At 42.5% G+C, this 26,094-nt stretch overlaps 1 protein-coding gene and 1 long non-coding RNA gene across 3 annotated transcripts in view; both read right to left on the bottom strand.

Moving 5' to 3' along the window:
- The window catches only part of LOC140504288 (uncharacterized), a 153,187-nt gene that overhangs the window by 80,248 nt on the left and 46,845 nt on the right, over nt 1-26,094 (bottom strand). The window lies entirely within an intron of this gene.
- Nucleotides 577-6,103, bottom strand: ACTL8 (actin like 8). Its single transcript, XM_072606977.1, is given in 3 exon segments — nt 577-2,289; nt 4,097-4,532; nt 6,099-6,103. Coding segments are annotated over 3 exon segments (1,194 nt in total). The 3' UTR covers nt 577-1,536.

Raw genomic sequence — 26,094 nt, 5'->3', positions numbered from 1 at the left:
GAAAGGGAGCTTTCCTGTTATAAGACCAGGAAAAAATGAATCCCTTTTTATACAAGGATCTGTGAAACTAATTATGCCCCTTTCCCTCTTCTTTATCTTAATCATCCCTAGCTCCTCCTGGAGGGCAGGATCTGCCTTACTATTCTATTTGTACCTCTAACACTTGCCAGAGCACATTTCTTTCGAGACTATAATGCATCCTACAAGTAACAGTCACTAGTGTTCTACAGGCTGCCCTCCTCTGGGTCCAATCTGAAGCAGGTCAGCCTCCTGTGGTGGTGCCAAATACTGGGCAATCTCCCAGAGGTCACTTGGAGGAGACAACATCAGGATTGTTCCTGAACCCATTGATAAATTGGAGGAGGGAAAGGATTGCCTTGTGGATCCCCATCCCTAGAGGAGAATCCAGGATTCTTGGCCCCTCATACCTGATGGCCAGCTATCTCTTCTTCATCTGAAAATTCACCATGTTGCCATCCCCTCCCCACCCCTGCCACCATCACAGACTCCTCCTTTTCCCAGGTAGCATTCTGTACTGTTCTCTACCTTCCCCCATCACCACTTGAGCCGCCATCACAATGTTTCCACTTTTATTGGTTTCCATATACAGTTAAAAGAAGGCATGTCAAAGCTGGACAGCTCCCAGCACAAGGGATGGGCTACAAGACCCTCAAAATCCCCCTAAGTAACAAGAGACATACATTGTAATCCCTTGGCTATAGATGTACTGATATTCCTCCCCATCCCTCACACACACACATACACACACACACACACACACACACACACAAACATACACACGTCAATGTGCCCTCCCTTTCTCTCTCAGGTCAACCACAGTTTGTCAAGCTAAGGAACTGAAAAGCATCTAAAAAGGGCTAGTTTTGCCCGAAGAGGGCCAAGTATCAACAAGTCTATTCCCTGAGGGTATTCAGGAAAAAAGGGGTATGAGGAAAGATACATTCCGCAAGATAAATTTTCCCTCAGGAAGAGGCCCAAATTCTCCAATTTCATCTTCCAGATGATAAAAATATTCATTTTCTCTCCACACTCCTCCAGTTACAAAAAAATGTAGCAGACGAATCTTGGCTGGGAGCAAGAAGTGTCCCCTCCCTCATCCTCACTCTGAAAACAAGTATCTCTACAAGGTGAGGGAATGAGCGCTCTTCTACTGTCCCCTATGTAGCATTCCAAAGTGAACTTTCCAGAAAAGATGTGTGACCTGTCAGAAGAGGTTAGGTTTTGAAGATTTCATAACTATGTTGGAGTTCAATCCTGCTTCCCCAAAAATCTCTTGAGAAAGAGCTCTTCTAAAATGCCTAATTTGGGCCTCACTGGGAGCCAAAATTCCAGGTCACAGCTAAAGTGAGGAACAAGAATCAAAAAGTAAACTTCAAAAGTAGAACTCTAGAACAAAGTAAAAAGTTATATAACCCTAGAAGAACATGCTTTCCTCAAGAACAAATATCTTACATCCTCAGGCAGTCAATATCCATCAATCTATCCCCTTTGGGAAAACCTGGGAAGAAAAAGTCTCTAAATGAGTACTTTTCCTTGTGCCTCATGATATTCATTTCTAGTTATGCAACAGGAACTGAAGGTTGACAGGCAAGACAGTATGGCTCCCCCAACCCACGGAAGGTAGATCCGATTTGACCTGGATACAACCTCAGTTGAGTACATGAAAGGTTTCATGGAATTTAACTCCCAGAGAAGGTGTTCTGGAAAGCCAGGAAAGAGGGTGCTGCCCCCTGAGAGAATCACATGAGAAAATATGTAGTCTTTGTTCTTGTTAGGACATGACATGGCTGATTTAAGAACCTCAAGGCCTAATTTTATTCCAGGCATACCAAACTGGGAAGGGTTGAAGAGGATATCAGGGAAGGTGCAGTGTTTTTCGGTAAGAGACACAACTATTCCATCAGGAAGGACAGAGACCCTCCCTTGCATAGAAGTCAAGTCTCCAGAAAGTTTCTTCTGATCATGGATATTGCTCACATAACATAACTTCTCTTTAAGGCCTTCCATTGTCTCCCTCTGGATCAAGTCATTCAGTCTCATATCGTTATGGAACAGTTGTTTATATAATGCTAAGCTGATATCTAGCCCACCAACCTCATGTACCAACGTACTCTGAGGGATAATGTGTCCTTCTAAGACGGGTGCAATGTGGGTGAGGCCAGCTCCACAATCTAATACCATACCAGTCAAGAGGCCAGAGCCAAACAAAGCAAGTTCCACCAGGTTGCCAAAGTACAGAGATGGAACATTGAAGGTCTCCATCATGACCTAGGGAAGAGAATAGGAAAGGGGGGAGAGAGAAAAAAATACATGGGTCTCTCCAGAAAGGGTTGAGCATATCACTAAGGGTCTAAGGGCTCAATCTCTTTCCAAAAATGCCATAAGACAAGATGTCACCACAGATGACTTAGGGAGACAAACTAAATGTTGAGTGGCTCCAATACATCTTCCTAGAATGATTTCATGACACACCCTTTCCACCCCTCACTCCCTCCATGTTATAGCCAAATTGACCTGTGTAATGTTTTGTACATGGCTTTCATTCCATCTCCTACTTCCTTGCATCACACAGGTTGTCTCCTCCACCAAGCCTGCGTCCTCCCCTCCTCTCCTCTCCCCTCTAGGAACAGGTTCAACTCAAGTGTTTCCCCTTAATAAGAGACTATTGCCCATCCTTCTAGTTTTCAGCCCTTGCTCCAACCCTGCGCTCCCCCCCCACTCCCTACCAAGAAATCATTTGTAATCATTCTGAGCATAATTTCACTTTATATATATATATATATATATATATGTATGTATATATAATGTATGCATACACATATACATATATGCATGCAAATATACATGTGTGTATGTATATATGTACATGTGTGTGCTGCTATGTCCCTATCACATAGCACAGTATCTGGTATACAGTAAGTGCTTAATCCATGCTTGTTGAATTGAATTAAAGACACTTGCACTGGGTTGAGAGAATTCAATTCTAAGTAATATCATTTGTTATCTTTGATATGTGGGACAGTTTCTTCACCTCTAAAATGGAAATTAAACCCTAGCCCAATCTACCTCACAGGTTTGTTGCCTGCAAAGCGCTTTCCAACAGAATCACAAAATCTAGATTTGTGGAGGTAAGGGAGGAACACCTTAGAGATCATCTAACTCAATCCCTTCATTTTATAGATAAGGAAATTGAAGGTTAGAAATACCAAGCAATTTTCCCCAGGTCATACAGTTTACAAGTCACAGATCATATAGAGGAAGCCATGTCCTCTGCCTAGAAATCCTAGCTAACTGCCTAACCAAGTCACTTAACTCCTAGGGAATGGGCTGAAGGCACCCAGAAGTTCCAACCTAAGTCACAGATGAGTTGGGATACACATTGGAGATGGAGCAAGTTCCCATAATGATAAAATCCCAGACATTTCTTGTATCCAAGGAACCAGAAAATATGAAAAAGAGAAGGGATGGGGAAGAGCTCAATTAGTCCAATTTCCTCATTGTTCAGAGGAGAAATCAGAACCAAAGAAGGGAAGTGATCCTTCCCATCACCCAAGATGGCATCCTATGTCATCCCTCCCTTCCTCCAATGCCCAAAACCTATACCACTCACTCTCTCCCAAGAATCTTTGCTGGGACATCTTCCTCTCCTTCTCCCTCCCCTCACAGGTGCTTTCTCCTTCAATTCCCATATGACCCTTTCCCCAAATCTGCCCTTGCACTTTTTAATCTTTCTTGTATCATAGCTATTTGCGTGCAGGTCTTTTCTCCCTTTACACTGTAAGCTCCTGAGGACAGGACCTAGTTGTGTCTATGGTAGTATTCACAGTGCTGGACATGGGGTAGACTCTTTGTGGTTTCTGAGTAACAGAAATGATGACCCTAAAAAGGGCCTTAGACTCTGAGGGCTTCAAAGGAACAACCTCAGCTCCAAAATCACGATAAGGAAACATACCTACCTCCTTCTCAGAATGAGGGACAAGGGATGTGGAATATGGTATATGTTATCAGACTCTATCACTTGGTTTTCTTCAATGTTTTTCATTGTCAAGTGGTAGGATTTACAACAAACTCTTACCTCCAGAATCTTTTGCTGATAATTCCTGTCTTTCCATGACAATCCTGTGACAAGCACTCAGTGATCCTTGGTATTGACACGGAGGGAATCAAAAGTATGGTGCCAAATAGTCTCCATGGCCTCCCAGTTTTGGACTTGGCCTCGATGAACAGGAAAGTCTGTGACAGGCAGTTCCTTGATCACATGCATGTTTTCCAAGCCTGTGATTTTCCTTATCTGAGGAGGACTTTCTTTCAGGTCCTCTTTGTAGGGCTGATATCCAACAACTGTGGGGATGGCAAGAGTAGGGTAGTTTTTCTCAGCCAAGCCAGCTTTGCACCAGGCACTGCCAATGTCAATGACCACAGAAGATGATTCCATCAGGAAGATGAAAGTGGAGCCAATTGGGGAAGAAGAGAACGCCTCTGGGAGAGGACAGAATGGATACAACCTGGAGCTTTGAAGGATGACAAACAGAAGAGAAGAATCTGAACGCTCAGCAGTAGGGAACCAACCACTTGGAGTTTAGGAAGACATAACTAAAAGTGGAAGGAGTAGAGGAGAGATCATCTCCCCCACCCCCATACTCCATCCAAGGGTATGTTTAGTCATTTTACACAGAATCTGGACCCTGGTTTTGGCTTCAGAGAACCTGGAGTCAAGTCTGTCTCTGCTGTTTCTAAATATGACCCTGGCCCATTTCTTCCTCTTAACAAATGTGGGGAGGGGTGTCAGATCCCTGCTATCTTATGCTTTTCCTTTAGAAAATCACCAGCTTGGGTAGATATATTCCCATGTCACTATTCTCCTCAGCAGTTCTAATAGTAATGACAGCTCCATTTTACACATAAGGGAGTTGATGTTGAATTATATGTTTGCCAAAGCTATAGATGCCAATCCTCTAGAATGAGGGCCAATCAGGGAAAAGAAAAAGCCAGTGAAAAGAACTTTTGACTGGAGATGGGAGACATCTAGGTTCCTTCAAGACACTGTCTTCTAGTATCAATAGATGTAAATAGGAAGCAGTTCTATTGGAAGGTCTATACTTCGTGGCCAGTCTACTTTTATACTACCTTGGCTTCCAGGAAATTAACTCTGACCAAGTAACCCATCCAGCATCAACGACTGAATGTCCTTCAACATCTATAATGCCAAGTAATGGTTCCCAAATGATAATTGATTAGTTTAAATAATAACATTTCTTGTTAGTTTCCTACATTAATAGGTCTCTCAGGCTCCAGTCTCATTTTTCTCTACTTGCCAAACTACTAATTATTCCTAAAGAACAGCTCTAATCAGCTCAAGATGTTTCAGGGGCTCCCTCCTATACAACATAAAACTCTTTTCAGCAGTCAAAGCCCCTTACAATCTGGTTGCAAATTCTTTTTTCAGACTTGTCTCACACGATGCTTTCTTGAGTCGTTTTATTGTCCAGGTGATTTATTTGCTGGTCCTCACACATGACATTCCTTGCCCCACCAATGAGACTTTGCATAAATTATTTCCTGTTCTTGGAATGACTCTCTGTCCCCACCCCTGCCTCTTGAAATGCCAACCTCCATTCAAGGCTTGTCTCCATCACTGTCTCCTCCCCGAGCTCTCTCCTAATCCCCCCAGTAGTTACTACTTGTTGTCCCCTCCGTCTCCCACCCCATGAAATTAGTCTCTACTTTCTGTTCCTTTTTCTCTGTACATGCTATTTCCCCCAGTAGAATGTAAGCTGATTAGAGGATAAACTGATAGAAGTGTCTTTGTATCACCTTGGTCTGATGTACAATAGGAGGTTAGTGATGTTTGTTGAATGAAAGAACAACAAAGAAGGGTGAGCTGGAGATAACATCTGGGCAGGCAGCTATCAAGTATGCACATGTACACATGCACACACATGCACACACAGACTAAGTGATCCTTCATTCTGAATCACAAAAAATGATGGAAAACTGGGTGGTTTGACAGTATTCCAGTTAAGGAGCTCACTCACATCACCCTCCCAAATGCCAGCACCCTGCCCTATCTCACTCACTGCATGATTGATGTACAATTCCCTAGCTCTGGTATTTGAGGAGTAGCTGAAGGCATCATTGGGCTGGAAATCCCTCCCTGACAGAAGCATCCGCCAGTTAGTTGCATGAGTTCTCTGCAAGCTATAAGAGCCATTCTCTATCAGCTCTCTTCTGAGTTCCAGTCCTACCTGCTGGACACATCTCTACCTAGATATCCCATAAGCATCTCAAACTTAGCCTCACAAAACCTGACTCATTATCTTTACCTCTCAACCTTCCTCTTTCCCAAATTTCCCTATTTCCATGAAGGTGCCACCATTGGCTAAACAAGGATGGCAGAATAGTAACAAAAATACAGTGAGCTTCTTCTCCTTCACCCCACACCCAAATAAATTTTTTCCAAACAAATCTAGAAAATGTACCATGCCACATCCTGATGGGGAAAAAAAAATCAACTTTTTTAAAAAATATACTAGAATGTTATGACTGTGATTCATGAAACTCTGTAGTCTCTGAGGGCAGCTAAATGGGACAGAGGATAGAGCTCTAGGCCTAGAGCCAAGAAGATCTGAATTCAAATCCAGCCTCAAACACTCACTAATTGTGTGACCCTGGGTAAGCCACTTAACCATGCTTGCCTCAATTTGCTCATCTGCAAAATGAGCTAGAGAAGGAAATGACAAATCATTCCATCTCTGCCAAGAAAATCCCAAATGTGGCCATGAAGAGTTGGACGTGACTGAACAACTCAATAAATAGTCTCCGAGGAATTACAGGAGCATCATTTAGAGGCTACTTCTTGGTCAATTGTGTCTCCTATTCCCTATCACATAGAGGGCCATGAAGAGGTGGCAGAGTAAGAGATAAGCAGACTACAACAGAGCAAAAAAATAATTAGGAAAATACATTGAGATAAAAGATAATAAATATAAAGGAATAAACGATAATAAGAATAAAAGTTATAGGAACATATAGTTGAAAAACAATTTGAACTGGTCAAATAGCAAGATCAAGAAGTGGCTGGCAGGCAACGTGTGTGTTTCACCAGTACTATTAGTTTAATGGGAAAAAATGGATCCTAGATTGTTGGGTGGATTCCCTGTGCTGAACTTATGGAAAAGTATGGGCAAGGATCCCACAGAATGGACTGCAATCTTCATCCTCTTCAAGGGGAACATGTACCTTGATGAGATGATGATGATGACTAACATTTATATCACACCTACTACATGCCAGGCACTGTGCTAAGTGCTTTACAATTATCTAATCATCACAACAATCTTAGTAGGTACTAGTATTACCCTCATTTTATAGTTGAGGAAACTGAAGCAAAGAGGGTTAAGTGACTTGCCTAGAGTCACACAGTTAGTAAGTGTCTAAAGCTGGATTTGAACTTGGGTCTTCCTGACTCCAGAACCAGCACTCTACCCACTGCACCACATAGTTACCTTGTCTATTACAATGATCTCTGCTAGCATTTCACTCTCCTAAAAGAATGGAACCTCAACCATGGCAAGAACCTTCCTTCATTCCTCTCCAGCACTCCTGATTTTTGCTAGTTTTCTCTACCATGCCCACAGAAGACTTCTCACCCTAGCAGTTCACCCTACCCTCGGATTTCTCAGTCTTTCTGACCCCAGGACCCCTTCCTCTGGTTGTCTGTCTCTTCCTAGAGCCTCCATTTTAAGGAAAGTATCCAAGATAGATCAGTATGTCTTCATTCCTCTCCAGCCCCACCCCCGACTCTCCAGGCTTTCTCTACCATGTCCTCCTAAGACACCTTCTTCCCTCACCCCTTTTCAATTCTCTTTTATGTGTAGTCTTCCTCCATTAAAATGTATGCTTCTTGAGGTCAAGTACTGTCTTCTTTTTCTTGTCTTTGTGTTCTCAGCACAGTGCCTGGCACATAGTAAAGTTTCAATAAATCCTTGTGGACTCTTCCAAATGCTGCATCCTTCACAGGGACCAGCACAGAACTCTAAGCAAAGAACTTAATGAATAGATAGAAGAGACACACCCTTCCGTATTCCAAATGAGAAAGTTTCCTTGAGAGCCATATAGTACAGTCTTTCCTGACAGCAGATGGGCCAAACTTCATTACCAAGGAAGTGTGAATCCCAGAGTGTAGCACCAGCGTCATGCTCCTAATGAACATCTGGGTTCCGTTTGCATTTTTCTGGAGAAGGAGGGGCATGAGAGTCGGGGGAGGAACCCAATCATAGAGAGAACCAACCCTATATCAAATTTGCATGAGGGAAAGACGGGGTTTTAATTACTCCTTTTCTTAACCTCATTGTACCTTGAGGTATTTTAACATTACTCTCCCTGGCAGGCCGGATTGATTGATTGTCTCTTGGCATTCAGAAACCCTGATTAATGTAAAACTAACCGGTCGTTCTGAACTCTGGGGAATTAATCACTTAAATGTGGGAATTACTCAATAAACCGTTCAAACACGCTATAAACCAAGCCATTAAAAATTAATCGCTCGACATCCCTGCCATGTAAACACAGCTAATAAGATTCTGGCAGCTGAGAGTGGGAAGGAAGTTTAAAAAAAAAAAAAGTTAGCCAGTAGTCCTGGACAACCAGGATGGAGAGAAATCAACAAACTTCTAGGAATGCTGAAGTTGATCCCTCTAGACGGTTTTCAAGGCAAGTCCATCCTCACCTAAAGGGTACTGTGTAACCACTTGAGCTTCTGTAGCACATGAAAAGTTTACTAACTTTTTTCTCTGCGACAAATCTACAACACAGGGAGTACGTGTCATTATCACCACCTTACAAATGAGTAAATGGCAGCTCCAAGCAACTTGCCCATGACCACAATGCTGATAGGATAGAGCTGGGATTCAGATTCAGGTCACTGTGAATTAGGACTACCTCTTAATAGACTAGTAAGCAAAAAGGAAGAAAGGAGGTGGTGGTACTCACAGAGTTATTGCCCACAACCCTTATAGGGAGCTTAAGCAATAGTCCCTTCTCTGGCAGTATTTTTTTTCTTATAGGTTTCCTCTGAGTATGATAGCTCAAGGCAATGAGTACTCCCCAAACTAAATTTGACCAATGAAATACTCTGAGATTTGAAATATGTTGATGGAATTCATAAATGCTGATCCCTATGGTGGAAATCCTGGCATTTCAACGAAGAACAAAGGGAAAGAAAGGACATTTAAGTGCAAAGTAGAAGGTACATTTTCATACTAAATATATTGTAATATATACTGTTATATACATAATTTCATATTTAATATTCTGGGGTAGAAAAAATCTGTGGAAGTATTGAAATTTATAACAGTCTGGCTTCTTAAGTAGAGGCAGCATTATACAGAAATTTGGTGTCAGGAAAAGGTGAATTCAAATGTCTGCTCTACCACTTACTAATTGTGTGAGTTTGAACAAGTCACACTCTCTAGACCTCAGTTTCCTCATTAGGAAATGAGGAAACTCCCTCATGAGGGAGCTGGACTGAGTCCTAAGGTCACTCCCAGCTCCATGATCCTATAATCTCTAGTTACATACCCCAAGAGAAGTTGAGGATCCTAGATACTGTTCTCAGGTATACCTTTCAAGTAGAACCATGGTCTAAAGTGAAGTCATACTATAGGTATCTATTGTCCCAATGGGAATTAACAAACAGAATCTCTCCCCACTGATAAATCAGACTGTCAAGTCTTAGATGTTAAGGAAAGGAATGCATCCTCCAAATTCTTATATATTCTTTTTTCTATTCCCATTAACATCCAATTAGTCAAGCATCGATCACGTGCCAAGAAACCATACTATAGGTAGAGAGATCTACAAAATAGAAACAAAATAGTCTCTGCCCACAGGAGCTTATATTCTAACATGTTTCTATTTAAGTAGATATAAAATGGTCTTCTACAATTTACAAAGTCTTTCCATGAAAAATCCTTATGAGGCAAGTAGTGTAAAAAAAAAAAAAGCATCCCTATTTCAGAGATTATGAAACTGGGGTTGCAAGGAAAATGAACTATCCAAGGTAACACAGTTGGGATTAGAGCCCAATGTGTTGTTATTCAGTCATGACTCCAACTGAGGTTTTCTTAGCAAAGATACTGGAGGGCTTTGCCATTTCCTTCTCCCTCTCATTTTATAGATGAGGATACTGAGGCAAACGGTGTTAAGTAACTTGCCCAGAATCACACTAAGTAAGTGTCTGAAGCTGAATTTGAACTCAGCTCTTCCTAACTCCAGGCTTGGTGCTCTATGCACTGCACTACCTAACTGCCCTGAAAGAGACCTCAGAGATACCTAAAGCCAGCTCCTTCATTTCATATAGATAAAGACAATGAGACTCAACAGAGGTTAAGTCATTCAACCAAAGTCACACAGAACATGGCAAAACTAGTAGAAAGAAGAGAATAAGCATTTCCATAATGCTTAATATGTTCCAGGCACTATGCTAAGCATTTTACAAACATTATTTCATTTGATCCTCACAACAACCCTGCAAGATATATGCTGTTTTTATAACCATTTTACATTTGAGGGAAACTGAGGTAAACAGAGGTTAAGTGACTTGCCCAAGGTCACATAGTTAAGTGTCTGAGAATAAATTTGCACTCAGGTCTTCCCAATTCCATGACAAGACATACCCATTGCAGCCCCTACCTACGTCCAACCTAAATCTTCCAGGACCAAATCCAACATTCTTTCCCCTTTACTAGGTTACTTCTAGACCAGGGGTTCTTAACTTGGGGTCCACAGATACACTACAATGGAAAAAAAGTTACCTCTTTGTTGTCACAAACTTCTAACTGAAATCTGGCATTTCCTTCAATTATTTAAAGATAATAAGAAGGGCTGCATCAACTTCATGACTGCCCAAGAGGTCCAAGACACAAACAAGATGTAGAAGCCTTGGTAGAAAGGATTACTAATTTTCCTTGTATTCTAGCATGGCAAATGCTCCAGCAACACAATTACATTATGGTTACTTGTTGATTTCGATGATTTCACTTTTCTGCTAAAAAAAAAAAATCCTATCCTATAAAATTTATCCTACAGGATAAACTAAGCTCAGTGGCAGAGTAAGCAAAGTGCTAGATCTGGAATCAATCAGTCAGCAAGCATTTATTAAGCACATACTGTGTGCTGGGCTTTGTGCTAAGTGCTGGGGATACAAAGGAAGGCAAAAAAAAATGGTCCTCTCCCTGAGGGATTCTAATGAGGAGACAACATGCAAATAATTATGGACACTCAAGTTACAGACAGGATCAACTGTAAATAATCACCAGGGGAAAGGCATCAGAATTAAAGGGGGTCAGGAAAGACTTCTTGAAAAAGATGAGCTATTAGCTGAGATTTGAAGAAATCTGGGAAAGCCAGGAGGTGGAGATGAGGAGCAAGAACATTCTAGCGATGGAAGGCAGCCAAAGAGAAGGCTTGGAGTCTAGAGGAGGAATGAATGTCTTATTTAAAGACTAGCTAGATGGTCAGTGCCACTGGATAACAGAGGACAAGGGGAAAGGGGGAACATAAGAACACTAGAGAGATGGAGCGGGGTAGGTTATTAAGACCTTTGAACACCAAATAGAGGATTTTTTTAAAATTTGAACCCAGACGTAATAGGGATCCAATGGAGTTTAATGAGTGGGTGAGAGTCAGATCTGAAAAAGATTCGAGCTCTTAACCTCTGTCTGACTCAGTTTCCTCATATGAAAAAATGAGAATAGTAGCACCAGCCTCCCAGGAAGGATCAAATGATGATCAAATGAGATCACGTTTGTAAAATGAGTCCTTCGCTCTCAGAGTACCAACGACATCACAAAAGTGATGCCTTGCACGTGAATTGGCTATGAGTGAGGCAGAGCTGTGTAAAGTTGGCAGCCTCACTTTCTCCTCCAGTCATCGAAGTCCAGCGGCAAGACAAAGGTCAAGATGAATGGCAATGATCCAGGATGCAGTGGGCAACTTCGCAAATCTTCAAGTACCATATAAATACTAGCAATCATTACTATATGCAGCTTAGCCTTTGACACCTCCTAAAATCTGGATCCAATCCACTTTTCTTATTATTTCCCTTCACGTATACAGCAATTCTTGCCAAAATGGATTACTATAGTTTTTCCTTCTTTCTTCTCCCACACCTCTGTTTGTGCAGGTGGTCTCCAATGCCTAGAATACCCTCTCTGCCTGTTGAAACATTTATCTTCCTTCAAACTCAGCTACAACCTTCCTTAATTCTTTCCCCACTCCTCCCCCCTTCTGTGAGATTACAGCTCTCTTCCTTCATATTTTCCTGGCTCACTTTGCCTGGATCACTCCTTTGTTCCCATCATATTTTACCTGGAATCATACTCATGTGGGTTCGTCATTCCCCGCCCCTACCTCCATTAGAATGAAAGTTCTTTGAAGGCAGAAGTTGTGCTATTTCCATCATCTCTCCAATATCAAGCATACGACCTAACACAAAAGAGGTGGTTAATAAATGCTTCACTTGTAGCACAGAGTTGCTACAAGTCCAAGCATCAGGTTCCATCCTGCATCTTTTTCCTGTAGACCTGACTATATGTACAGTTGTAGAGTGCCTGTTCTCTGTCTTGGGGAATCTGTTTGGTGCATGTTCTAACATCATTAACAATAAATAGCCTCTGAGGCAACTGAGACTCTGAGAGGTACTGGCTTGCTCAAAACTATACAGCTAATAAAATGTCAGATGTGGAATTCAAACCCCAAGTGTCTTGACTTCAAATATTGAGCTTTGCACTGCTTCTTTTTCAAGACTTTGTGCTTCTTTTCTTCTGTATGGGTCTATACCCTCCCTCCTTCATCCTCTCAGCTCTCTTAGTCTATGATCCCTGAAGGCAGAGATCTTACCTATTCCTTCATCATTCCCCAGGACAGAGCTATTAGAGGGTATTCAGAAAGTAACATAAATAGACCTTCCATTTAACCTAGGAACCTTCCATTAACTAAAGTTCTGTCCGAGGTGCTGCCTAGAGGAAGACACTCCTATTTCTTCCTTCACTGTATTCTACTCAAACAACTATAAAATATTTAATTATGCAAAGCCTACATTTACACAACCAGCATTCCTAGCAGGCCAAGGGGTTCCCTAGGCTGGATGATTACTTAAGATCATAGAGCTGAAAGGCACTTAAACCATCTAGTTCAACTGTCTCATTTATCAATAAGGAAAGAAAACTAAGGAAAGGTCACTAACTTGTTCTGGGTCTCACAGCTAGTAGGTATCCAACCAAGATAGGATTTGATAGATCTTAGATCTTCTTGACTTCAAGTCCAGAACCTCATCTACAAAACTATGCTGCCTTTCCTTGAGTATGTTATAGACATGTTTCTTTTTCAGAACTGGACTGGACTAAGTGACCACTGAGCTTCCTCCAGATTCTGTGATTCTCTACTATACCCCCATCGACAAGAGAAAGTCATCGAATACTCCTCATTACAGTTAAGATTCTGTAATGAAAGGCTGGGGAGAGTTTATAAAGTCTTTTGCCCTAGAAGATACTTAAGATTCGGTGTGACAGAGGGAAAAGTCCTAACCCAGAGAGCTGACTTTGAGTCCCAGCTCTGACACTTACTAGCCTGTGATCTTCCTTATTTCACAGAGTCATTTATAGAAAAGAATTGAATCAACCTTAAAGAGACAGAGACATTAGTGCTATGATATCAGTCTGCAAAATTTCTGGGATAGAGGCAAAACAATGGACCAATTCAGAGCCAATGAAAATATATCTCTAGAGCCAACCATAAAAAGTTAACCCACACCTTGGTCAGGTTCAGTGCTTTCAAGAAATATAGACAAACGCTTTACCTGAGTCAATCTAACTACAAAGTTTATTGTTAGTATACAAACCACTAGCAGAATGTATATTCATACCAAAAAAAAAAAAGAGAGAGTTCAACGTGTGCACATACTCTATCTCCATGACATTCCCAGGTCTTCACTTTGCCCTAGTATAGGAATTGAATCTACACACATGTGTAGCTAGATACCATGAAACTAATTGGTTCTGGGTAACCCACCACAGATGTTGAAGACTAAGGGGTTTTATATGAAAACTGGCAAAAGAAGTTGAAGCTTCAGTCAAAAGTGACTGGGGTTAGTTTATCATAGAATACTCTAGGCACAAACAGGTCAGAAAAGTCCAACTAGGGATGGCAAAACTCCATCAGAATTAGGGGGCTGAATCCATGTATATTTAGGCACCCTTGCTCTATCTATATAGGAAGGTGATAGGACCATAGATTTAAAACCTCAAGGAACATGAGAGATCATCTAATCAGAGCATGATACAAGGGCAAGAATCCTGACACGAGATGATAGGCTCAAAGATGGACAGCTGGAAGAACTACAGAGGCCACTGCATCTAATCATCTCATTTTACAGACACAGGTGCTAACGATTTGCCCAGTCAGGAAGTGTTTAAGGCAGGATTTTAATCAGATCTTCCTAGATCAATCTAGTGCTCTATCCAAGGTGCCATGTGGCCTTTCAAATCCTGTCTCCAACCCCTTAGTTTCCTAAGACAGAGTATTGGACTAAATGGTCTCTGAGGTCCTTTCAAGTTCTAGAACTATAAATCTGTGAACTTTCTCACAGGATGAGCTAACTAGCCTATATCCTGCTGGTCAGGTTAAATGACCTAATTCTTGGAGCTTAGGATGGATTCTTCAAGACAAGTTCAACCAAAGATATATGTACCTCAATAAAAAAGTCATATAAGTTAAGTTTCACTTGCTAACTATCTCTAGATACCTCCCCCCCCCCCGCCCCTGCACCTTTTCACTGACTAAAGAATTCAAGTTTATACAGAGGTTATAGATCAAAAGCTTACAAAGTAGCTTCTACACAATAACCTAGTGAGACAAGTAGTGTAAGTATTTTATACCATTTTACAGATGGGGACATGGAGGCTCAGAGAGAGTATGTGATTTACTCAAGGTTACACAAAAATCAGGTTACATAGAAAGGATCAGGGACAAGATTCAAATCCAGATCTCCTGATTCCCTTTCTATTCTACCACACTGAATCTAAGGCATTTCTTCTATTTCACTTTTTTCTTCCCTTCCTCTAACCCTGACTTGTTAATGCATTTTCAGGGAAGGCTGTTTACCCCAACACACATACAGCTACAGTGAGTGAATTGTGTCAGTGAACTTGACTGTTTCACTTCTTATCCTGGCCTCTTTGAGGCATCATGTGCCCAGTTCCAGTCTCCATTCCCTTTTCCAGTACCCTTCCTACTAGAGCATCCTAGAGGTTCCTAGAAAAATCTCCAGAGTGCCAGGCTAGGCACACTCCATAACCAGGGCAGGTGCAGGGCACCATAGGGTTACCTGTGTTCCTGCTGACTTTAGCTCCTCCACCCCTGTGGGAGACACAGCAGGGGGACATCTGCATGCCTGCAGCTGCAGTGGAATGCAGGGAGCTGCCTGCTGGGCTTCCTGACTTTTATCGTTTCCATGGGAAGGCCTGGGGAGGATTCCCAGGGTTCAATCCCAAGCAGGAAGCATGGGTTATTAAATGACACCATTTACCTGATGCCGAGTTCTCGGGCTCCACTGAAATCTTTTAATGGTCCAAGCTCAGCCTCAGCATGGAAACAGCTACATGCTCACATCCCAGTCGTCTTGTGTAATTACTACAGACCAAATCCGAGCTGTGGAGGCAGGATCTTCTGTTGAAATCATGGTACTGGAAAGAACACTGAGGAATTCCAGCGTCCTGCCTGAAAGTCTTGGTGCTGGTTTTGACTCTGATTGTTCATGACGGGAGGTACCTTATGGCATCTCTACTCTGACCCCAACACTGCAGAGATCAGGCAACTGAGTCCCAGGGAAGTTAAGTGGTCTGTCCAACATCTCATCGTGAGTTAGTGGCAGCACTGGTACTCCAACCAGCCCTTCTTATTAAGCCCAATTCACTTTCCACTGTGCCATAACTTTGGCTCAGGGGTTGACTGGATGAACAGAGAAGGGACTGTTTGACCTCCAAGATTCAAGGGCACCATCCTAGTGTTTAATGTGATCTCTTCTATAAAGTCCTCTTTCGTGTCATACCCAACTCTCACCTTGAGATAAAACCCCGTATCCTATTATGTAGGGTCTCAGTGGCGACAAACCTACACAAAGCCCTTTGTTATGGACTTTACACATCAGAGATTTTAGAAGAAAGAGGATCTTTTGCTACAAAAATGTCCAAAAAAGTTTTTTCTTCCAAAGAATCATGGCAATACAGTGAACTAAGTTGTGACTTTTTCCCATAGGACTCTAAGCCATGACAGTTCCCCAAGGAATGATTTTTAAAAGCTCAGTATGGAATTACAACATAGTCACTGAAACTAGACTTGGACATAACAAGTCATAGCAAGGTATGACTGAACAAACCAATACTGTCTGGAATCAGGAGGCCTGGGTTGGAATTCAGCTCTAATGCTTGCTGGTTTTGTCACCTGACCTTGAGTACCTCATTCCCTCCAGCCACTTTTAAGGCCCCAGTTCTGTGCTGTCTTTCCCCATTAGAATGTTATCTTCTTGTTGGCAGAGATTGTCCTGGTTCTTTTCTTGTCCTTTTATCCCAATGGTAGTAGCCCAAGGCCTGGTACATAGTAGAACATGTATTAAATGCCTCCTATGTGCCAGGCACTGAGCTAAGCTATTTACAAAAATTATCTCATTTGATCCTCATAACAACCCTGGGAGGTTTTGTTGTACAGTTGTTGCAGCCTCCGTGGGCCCATTTAGGGTTTTCTTGGCAAAGTTACTGGAGTGGTTTGGTATTTCCTTCTTCAGCTCATCTTACAGATGAAGAAACTGAGGCAAATAGGGTTATGTGACTTGCCTGGGGTCACACAGTTAACAAAGTATCTGATTTGAACTGCATTTGAACTCAAGTCTTCCTGACTCCATGTCCTGTGCTCTATCAACTGAGCCACTTAGCTGCTTTTTGTGTAAGTACAATGATTCTCCTTATTTTATAGTAGAAGAAACCAAGGCAGGAAGGGATTTCAGTGAGTTATCCAGGGTTACACACCATTCATAATGTGTTCTGAATTTGGGATGCAGAAGATGAAAAATCTAGATATAATCTGTACCCTAAATGTAATGAAAGGTTTCATCTGTCCCCAAAGAAATTACACACACACACACACACACACACACACACACACACACACACACACACACACACACTCATAGACTAAAAAGGTACAAAGTCAGCCAAGAGAGATAGAAAGCTCTCAAAAGTGGAAATCTGAAGACAGAGAAACAATTGTGATGAAGAGGGGATAGAAGGGGTGTGAGCTAGAGGGCTATGCAGCAAGGTATAAGACTTTTTAAAAAACCATTGGCATTCATTCAAGTCACTGTTGCACTGAGAGAAAAAATAGACATGTGAAGAATTCGTGGTCCTTGTACCCTTACGCTGCTTTTCTTTGACTAGGTTCAACTGGCACCATTGTCTAAGAATATTCCTTTATTCTGTTAAAGATTGAACCTGACAGACCTAACCTTATTTCTCGTAAACACCTATAGTTGCCTCAGTTCTGTGCATTTCCTTGTGTCCATTTCTTCATGTCACAAGGGTGACAGACAGCTCTGGGAGCCGTACAAGAGAAAATGTCTTTTCCTAGTGGAAAGCTGAAATCTCAATCCCCTTCCCCCAACTAATGTTAGAATGTGTGTCTCTGTGTGTCTGTCTGTCTGTCTCTCTCTCTCTCTCTCTCTCTCTCTCTCCCCCCCTCCCCCTCTCTCCCCCTCTCTCTCCTTTCTTCCCCTCCCTCCTTCTCTCTCTGTAATGATGAGCCTTTCATAGGTTTCATAACTATAATTCTAAGAGATGAATTACTCTGAACCTGGGCATTTCAGTTTTTCCCATCAGACCCTGGACCTAACCTGTTGTGACACCCCACGCTGTGAACACAAAGAAGCAGCATGGCTTCATCAGCCACAGGTCATGCCATGCCAGCGTATTCTCTTTGAATAGCATTATCAAACTGGTCAATCAGAGAAATGCTGTCGCTGTAATTTACCTGGATATTAACAAAGCATTCTACAACTTCTCTCGCATCGTTGTTGCAGACAAAGGAAAGAGATTGGCTAGACCACATGGTCAGATTTGGGAGGTGAATAAAGGCCTGGACCCAAAGAATGGTCATTAAGTGGTTCAATTCTATCCTGCAGAGAAGTCTCAAGTATCATACCTCAAAGGTGTCCTTGGTCACATTTTTATCAATGACTCAGATAAAGGCATAAATTAAATGCTTGGTTCAAATTATCTTTGTATTGCCAGACATCCTTCTGGGAATGCTGTATGTTTGCAAAGCATCGAATAGCCTCATCTTTGGAGAATTAAAGTTGTGGGTCAGGCAAAAAGCAATGGCGAGGGACGTGATGAGCATGAGTAGACTACAATGTTGCCAACAAAAAGGTGATATGAAGAATATCAGAATATGACCAGTAAAAGAGAGGTAAGCTTATCAGATAATAAGAGGAACAGATGAGTGATAGACAGTTGTTGGTACCCAAGAAATGGCAAGAGACTAAGAGGAGAGCACAATGAGTAGACCCTTTGTGGAGGATTTAGGGGAAGGTATGAGTCACACGACTGAGGAGGTATGGATGGATCTCAACCTGCACCACTGGAGAGTGTTCCACGCTAAGAATATCACAGATCTCAAATATTAAAATAATATGGGGGAAGCAAGGTTCTTGAATTAGAGGGATGGAGTTAGCAAAGTCTAGTCAGGCTTGGGGATACATGCTGTAATCCCAGCTACTAAGGGAGGTTGAGGCTGGTGGGTTGTTTAGGTTTGGAAACTCTAAGCCAGAGTAAGACTAATGTCCCCACTAAGTTTGACATCAGTATGGTGAGCCCTTGGAAACAGAGAGCCACCAGGCCCTGGGATGAACTGGCCTAGGTCATAAATGGAGAAAGCTAGCTCTTCCATGCTGATCAGCAGTGGGATACCCATGAGCGTAGCTGTTGTCCTTCTACCCTGGGCAAGATAGAAGACCTAATTCCCCAAAACCCACAAACATAAACAACAAAATAGCAAACAAACAGAAAGCAAAGTAAAACAAAATTAAAAAAAGCTAGTAAATTGCCCATCACTAGGACAGAATCCCTAAGTGAGGACTGACTATATGTTGGAGATGTTGTTTAGGGAAGGACAGTTCTGAATCACCTGGATGCTCTCTGAGGTTCATTCTAACCTGAAATTCCACCTAGAGGTCAAATGAAACCAACAGATAATAGAATCATAGATTTTGAGGGGGAAGAGTTCATCCCCTAGGACAACTTTCTCATTTTACAGATGAGGAAATTGAGACTCAGAGAGAAAAGATGACTTGCCCATGGCCACCCAACTAGGTGAATGGCAGAAGCCATTTGTGGACACAGAGATTTCTGCTCCCAAAGTCAATGCTCACAGATACCACTGCCATCCAATAAGTCGGAATGTCAGTGGAACAACAAATTATCATGTTGAGAAAGCTGCTGGGAAGCGTTCATGATCTCTAATTGGGATAGGCAGATTAAAATCCCAATGTGATTCCTCCAGATGTTGGCACAATGAGCAAAGTTCCTAAAATTCATGAATGCCCATGGGCTCAAGGCTAGTAGCAAATGTCAGAACCAGAAACAAGGTCCAGACCCCTTTCCAATGCATGGGGCTGTTGCTTCAGTAGATTGACCTGCATGCTTCATTAAGAATTAGCCTCATTCTCAGGTACCTGAGACCAAGAAAAGACACATAGCAGCCAAGCAAAGAAAGCATTCATGTCAAAGCATCCAAGCAGTTAGAAAGAAACTTGATCGTTTGCCTCTTCTGAATACAAGTAGGGAGGGTGGAAAGGTCTAGGGGTCATCCATATTTCTTAGAAGTCCCAGAGCAGAGGATTCTATGGAGAAGAGCCACCAGGAGGAAGAGGCTTGTTGGTTATGGCAACACTGCAGGGGCTGCCAAACGAGCATCCAGCAACCCTGAGTAAAGCAAGAACCTGCAAAATCCATAACAATCTGAAGTTTGTAGAATCACAGATATAGAACTGGAAGGGACACTGGAGGCCACTGAGTCCAATCCCACCATCTTCCAGATGAGAAAACTGAGGCAGGTAGATAGTGCAGTGGATAAAGTGCCAGCCTGGGGTTAGAAATTCCCAGTTCAAATCCAGCTTCAGACTCTAAACTGGCTGTGCAACTGGAGGTAAGTTACTTAACCACTGTTTGCCTCAGTTTCCCCAACTGTGAAATGGGGGTAATAACAGCATCTACCTTGCAGGGCTGTTGTGAGGCTCAAATGAGATTATATTTGTAAAGCACTTAGCACAGCGCCTGGCACATAGTAGGCATTATATGAATAAGTTAATCCCTTAAGGTCACATGCCCTGTGTCACATATGTAATAAATGGTGAAGTTGAGATCTGAACTGAGGCCTCACATCTCCAGTATCAAGTCTTCCTGCTATCTTCCCCTGTGGAACAATGTAGAGCACGATAGAAGGCTAGGAGATGAGACAGAGACCAAGCACCCAGACAGAAGCAGATGGTATAGTAGCCTGAGTCTGGATCCTTCCTCAGGCACTTACTAGTTATATGAACCTGAACAACTCATTTCATTTCTCTGGGCTTCAGTTTCCTCATCTGTAAAATGGGGGGGGGGGGGGGGGGAGGTTGCAAAAAGACACTGTCCCCTTCAATAAAGTCCTCATCTCTTCTCACATGACTGGAACTCTTCCCCCATGTCCCTAAAGAGATTCAACCACAACCTACCCCCCCCCCCCAAAAGTAAGCTCACTACACGAACTGCTGAAGACAGAAGGAACTCTCCTTACCTGAAAGCTGAGGCATCATTATTTCCTGTTTAACAGAGTCAAAATACTAGTAACGTCCCTCTTTTGGAAGCTTTTAATAAAACAGTACTATATTAATGTCGTGTTCATCTTGGCTGCTCATGAGGAAATGAGCCCTTGAGAGACACTAGCTGGCATCAGATGTTCCCAGAGAGACTTCTGAATTGAGGGGAAATGAGCCAGAGTTACTACTGAGAAGTCTTCAAGACTGAACCCAGTCCATGTAACTCTAGAGCTCCTGGGGGGGTGGCAGCACTGAAGTGAGGGAAATCAGGAGGAGAGAAGTATGGAACCATTTGATGCTTCCTTAACAAGAGGACAAGTCGGGGTGGAGCCAAGATGGCAGACTAGAAAGACACACTTACGCAGGGTCCTCCCACAGCCCATAAAATACCATAGAGAGGGACTCTCAACAAATTTTGGAGCAGCAGAAGTGGAGAACAACAGAGTAGAGGAGATTTCCAGCCCACAGTAACCTGAAAGGCCCACGGAAATGTCAGTTGGACCAGACGTGGAGCCGAGCGTGGAGCCCAGCCCAGCCTTGGCCAAGCAGCGGCGCATCACAACGAGACTCTGGGAGGAGGACACCTTGGGGGCGGAATCTCCAGTCGCAGTAGCAGGACTTCAGATTCCTCGACCCACAAGCACCAAAGGTCAGTGACTGATGGGGTTTTATCAGTAGGCCAGGAAGGGAGAAGGGCTTTCCCATGGCTCCAGCAGCAAGCAGCAACCACAGAGCCTGCACAGCAGCCTATATGGAAGCTCCATTGTTGGAGCATAAAAACCCCTGGGGGCATTGAAGACCTGAGTCTTGCCTCTGCCCTGGGTGGAGGCCCTGGCCCAGCTGGTCTTTGTCTCACACTGAATGGCGGCCCCACCCATCCAGCTTATCTGAAAATCAGCCCCCAGTGCTGACTTGGGAACTGGAGGCCAAGTGGCTGTGGAGAGGTATCTGCTAAGATTCTGGGCATAAAAATCCCTCTCTGCATCCAGAACAGTACATGCTTGATTGTGCCACCTTGGAGGAACTGAGATCTCACAGATTCCCAGAGTATACCCTACTCTTGACAAAGGACCCAAAAGTCAAGTAACTGGTTGGGAAAACGCCCAAAAAAGGGAAAAAAATAAGACCATAGAAGGTTACTTTCTTGGTGAACAGATATCTCCTCCCATCCTTTCTGATGAGGAAGAACAATGCTTACCATCAGGGAAAGACACAGAAGTCAAGGTTTCTGTATCCCACACATCCAGAATAAATATTCCATGGGCTCAGGCCATGGAAGAGCTCAAAAAGGATTTTGAAAATCAAATTAGAGAGGTGGAGGAAAAACTGGGAAGAGAAATGAGAGAGATGCAAGAAAAGCATGAAAAGCAGGTCAACATCTTGCTAAAGGAGACCCAAAAAAATGCTGAAGAAAATAACACCTTTAAAAATAGTCTAACTCAATTGGCAAAAGAGATTCAAAAAGCCATTGAGGACAAGAATGCTTTAAAAAGCAGAATTAGCCAAATGGAAAAGGAGGTCCAAAAGCTCACTGAAGAAAACAGTTCTTTCAAAATTAGAATGGAACAGATGGAGGCTAATGACTTTATGAGAAACCAAGAAATCACAAAACAAAACCAAAAGAATGAAAAAATGGAAGATGATGTGAAGTGTCTCATTGGAGGAACGGCTGATCTGGAAAATAGATCCAGGAGAGACAATTTGAAAATTGTGGGATTACCTGAAAGTCATGATCAAGAGAAGAGCCTGGACATCATCTTTCATGAAATTATCAAGGAGGGCTGCCCTGATGTTCTAGAACCAGAGGGCAAGATAAATATTGAAGGAGTCCACTGATCCCCTCCTGAAAGAGATCCAAAAGGAGAAACTCCTAGGAACATTGTGCCTGAGTTTTGGAGTTCCCAGGTCAAAGAGAGAATGTTGCAAGCAGCTAGAAAGAAACAATTTGAGTATTGTGGAAATACAGTCAGGATAACACAAGATCTAACACCTTCTACATTAAGGGATCAAAGGGCATGGAATGTAATGTTCCGGAGGTCAAAGGAACTAGGACTGAGGCCAAGAATCACCTACCCAGCAAAACTGAGTATAATACTTCAGGGGAAAAAATGGTCTTTCAATGAAATTGGAGACTTTCAAGCATTCTTGATGAAAAGACCAGAGCTGGAAAGAAAATTTGACTTTCAAACACAAGAATGAAGAGAAGCATGAAAAGGTAAACAGCAAAGAGAAGTCATAAGGGACTTACTAAAGTTGAACTGTTTACATTCCTACATGGAAAGACAATATTTGTAACTCTTGAAACTTTTCAGTATCTGGGTAGTTGGTGGGATTACACACACACGCACACACACACACACACACACACACACAGCACAGAGTGAACTGAATAGGATGGGATCATATCTTTAAAAAAAATGAAATTAAGCAGTGAGAGAAATATATTGGGAGGAGAAAGGGAGAAATGAAATGGGGCAAATTATCTCTCATAAAAGAGGCAAGCAAAAGACTTTTCAGTGGAGGGAAAAAGAGGGGAGGTGAGAAAAACATGAAGCTTACTCTCATCAATTCGACTAAAGTTAGGAATAAAATGCACACTCATTTTGGTATGAAAAGCTATCTTACAATACAGGAAAGTGGGGGAGAAGGGGATAAGGCGGGGGGATGATGGAAGGGAGGGCAGTGGGAGGAGGGAGCAAATTGAGGTCAATACTCTTGAGGAAGAACAGGATCCAAAGAGAGAACAGAAGCAATGGGGGGCAGGATAGGATGGAGGGAAATGTAGTTAGTCTTACACAACACGACTATTATGGAAATAATTTGCAAAACTACACAGATATGGCCTATATTGAATTGCTTGCTTCCCAAAGGGAATGGGTGGGGAGGGAGGGATGAAGAGAAGTTGGAACTCAAAGTTTTAGGAACAACTGTCGGGTATTGTTCTTACTACTAGGAAATAAGAAATACAGGTAATGAGGTATAGAAAGTTATCTGGCCCTACAGGTAAAAAGAGAAGATGGGGACAAGGGAAGTTAGGGATGTTAGAAGAGAGGGCAGATCAGTGATAGGGGCAATTAGAAAGCTTGGCGTTTTGGGGTGGGGGAGGGGAGAAATGGGGAGAAAATCTGGAACCCAAAATTTTGTGAAAATGAATGCTAAAAGTTAAATAAATTAATTAAAAAAAAAAAAACAAGAGGACAAGTCCAGAAGGAAAGGTGTTCATTTATTAGAATAATAACTGTAGCTGGAATGATGTCTGTTTACTGAAATATTTAACTTCTATCAAGTATCTACCATGTAGAAAGCACTCTTCCGGGTGCTGGAAAGACAAAATTCAACCATCCTTTCTCTTGTGAAGTCCACAAGTCTAGCAGAAGAAAAGACACCAGCAAAGCTTGCTATAATACGTAGTACTAGAGGAGAAAAAGGGAATCCTAGGTAAGAGTTAGGGGAGGGGTGGGGTCAGAAATCAGAGGAGACTTCCTGAAAGAGTTGACATTTCAATTCATTTCAACTCAGGTACTTGCTAAGTGCTATGTACTGAGCTAGGGACACAAAACTAAAAACCAAAGCATCCCTGCCCTCTAGAAACAGAGATTCCACAAGCAAAGAAGAGAAGAAGGATGTTCTATTCAATCCTGGGATCTGTGGCCTGGGCCAAGGACACAGGACCTATGTCTAGGGCCCAGAAGCAAAGGCATAAAGGCATTGACTACCCATGGCATCCATGTTGCTTCTGGGCCTTGTCTATGGACCCCAGGCATAGACACACATCTGATTCCAAGTCAAACCTCAGCTCTCTCTGTGCTGGGGAAAATATATTCCCTACATAGACACTGTTTTACATTGGAGGGTAGAGAGTGGGGGTCCAGTCATTCAGTTATCTGTCTATCCATCTTGTACACCAGGGGTAGGGGAGACAAAGAAAGACAATCTTACCTCTCCCTCTCAAGAGGTTCTAATACAGTTTGATACAAGGAGCAGAATGCTAAGTTGGAGGTTGAATCCCAGAATTTATATAGCACTTTTAGGTCTACAAGGTGTTTTACATGTATTATCTCATTTGATCTTCACAACAACCCTATGAGATAGGTTCTATGATTATCTCCATTTTGCAGATGGGGAAACCGAGGCTGGAAGAGAGGTTGAATGACTTCTCTAACTAGGGTCACACAGTAAGTGCCTGAGGTAAGATTCACACTTGGGTCTTCCTGCCCTGAATTCTATCCACTATATCACCTAGCTTTCTTCCAGTGTGACCTTGAACCAAATACTTCCCATACAACAGATGAGGAAACAGGCATGGAAGGACTGATAGTACTCCTACCTATACCATAGGATTTTTGCAATAAAAGTGGAAATGTCATAGGATTATAAGATACTAAGTCACTTGTGAGTCTGTGCCTCAGTTTCCTTATCAATGAAAACAAAATAATCATGCTTGCACTGCCTATCTCACAAGGTTGTGGTGAGCTTTATACAAAGTGAGTTATTGGAAAAAAGGATGTCATAAGGTCTGAGTTATCCTGTATCCTTGTGTCTACTTTCTGCATCCCTTTCCTCTTCCTCTAACGTAACACAGCTGCTCAAAATTTGACACTATACGTCCCCTGCTTTTATCCATTCTCCCTGTATGCCCACTATTTCCAATTAATAAAGAGAGGTGGGTGCCACTGATGAGCACAAAATTCTCATATGCTGTGGAAAAGGGATCAGCCAATGAGAGAGAACCTAGTTCCACTGGGTCGCCACACTGATTGTGGAAGATGGCCAGGTACGTTGGAAAAGGCGGGAATTCCAAGTCAAGGAAAAAAAGAGACAGGAGTTACTGACAGCAGAGAAAGAGCTATGAACAGAAGCCTCATTTCCAATCTGAAGAAATCAGGTTGGGCTGAGGGTGCTGGGTGTTTTTCCCCCCAATCTCCTTTTTATCTCACGTGATACATTTCTGACACTAATCAGGGATCCGGCCCCTTGGGAGCCAGCAATAATGATTAATGGTGTTAAATATAGCCAGAGATTGCTGGGGTAAAATTAGGTGCCATGCATAAAACATCACTGTTCCTCGTTAAATAGTCAAATTAGCACAGCTAATGTGTTTGATGGAGGCTTTGGCGGACCTTGGGACAGACACTGGGAGGGTCTGGTCATTCCCATAGTCCCTTCATCAC

Source organism: Notamacropus eugenii, chromosome 5 (genome assembly GCF_028372415.1).
Source record: "Notamacropus eugenii isolate mMacEug1 chromosome 5, mMacEug1.pri_v2, whole genome shotgun sequence".
NCBI lineage: Eukaryota > Metazoa > Chordata > Mammalia > Diprotodontia > Macropodidae > Notamacropus > Notamacropus eugenii.
This window is presented reverse-complemented; position numbering and strand designations above follow the sequence as displayed.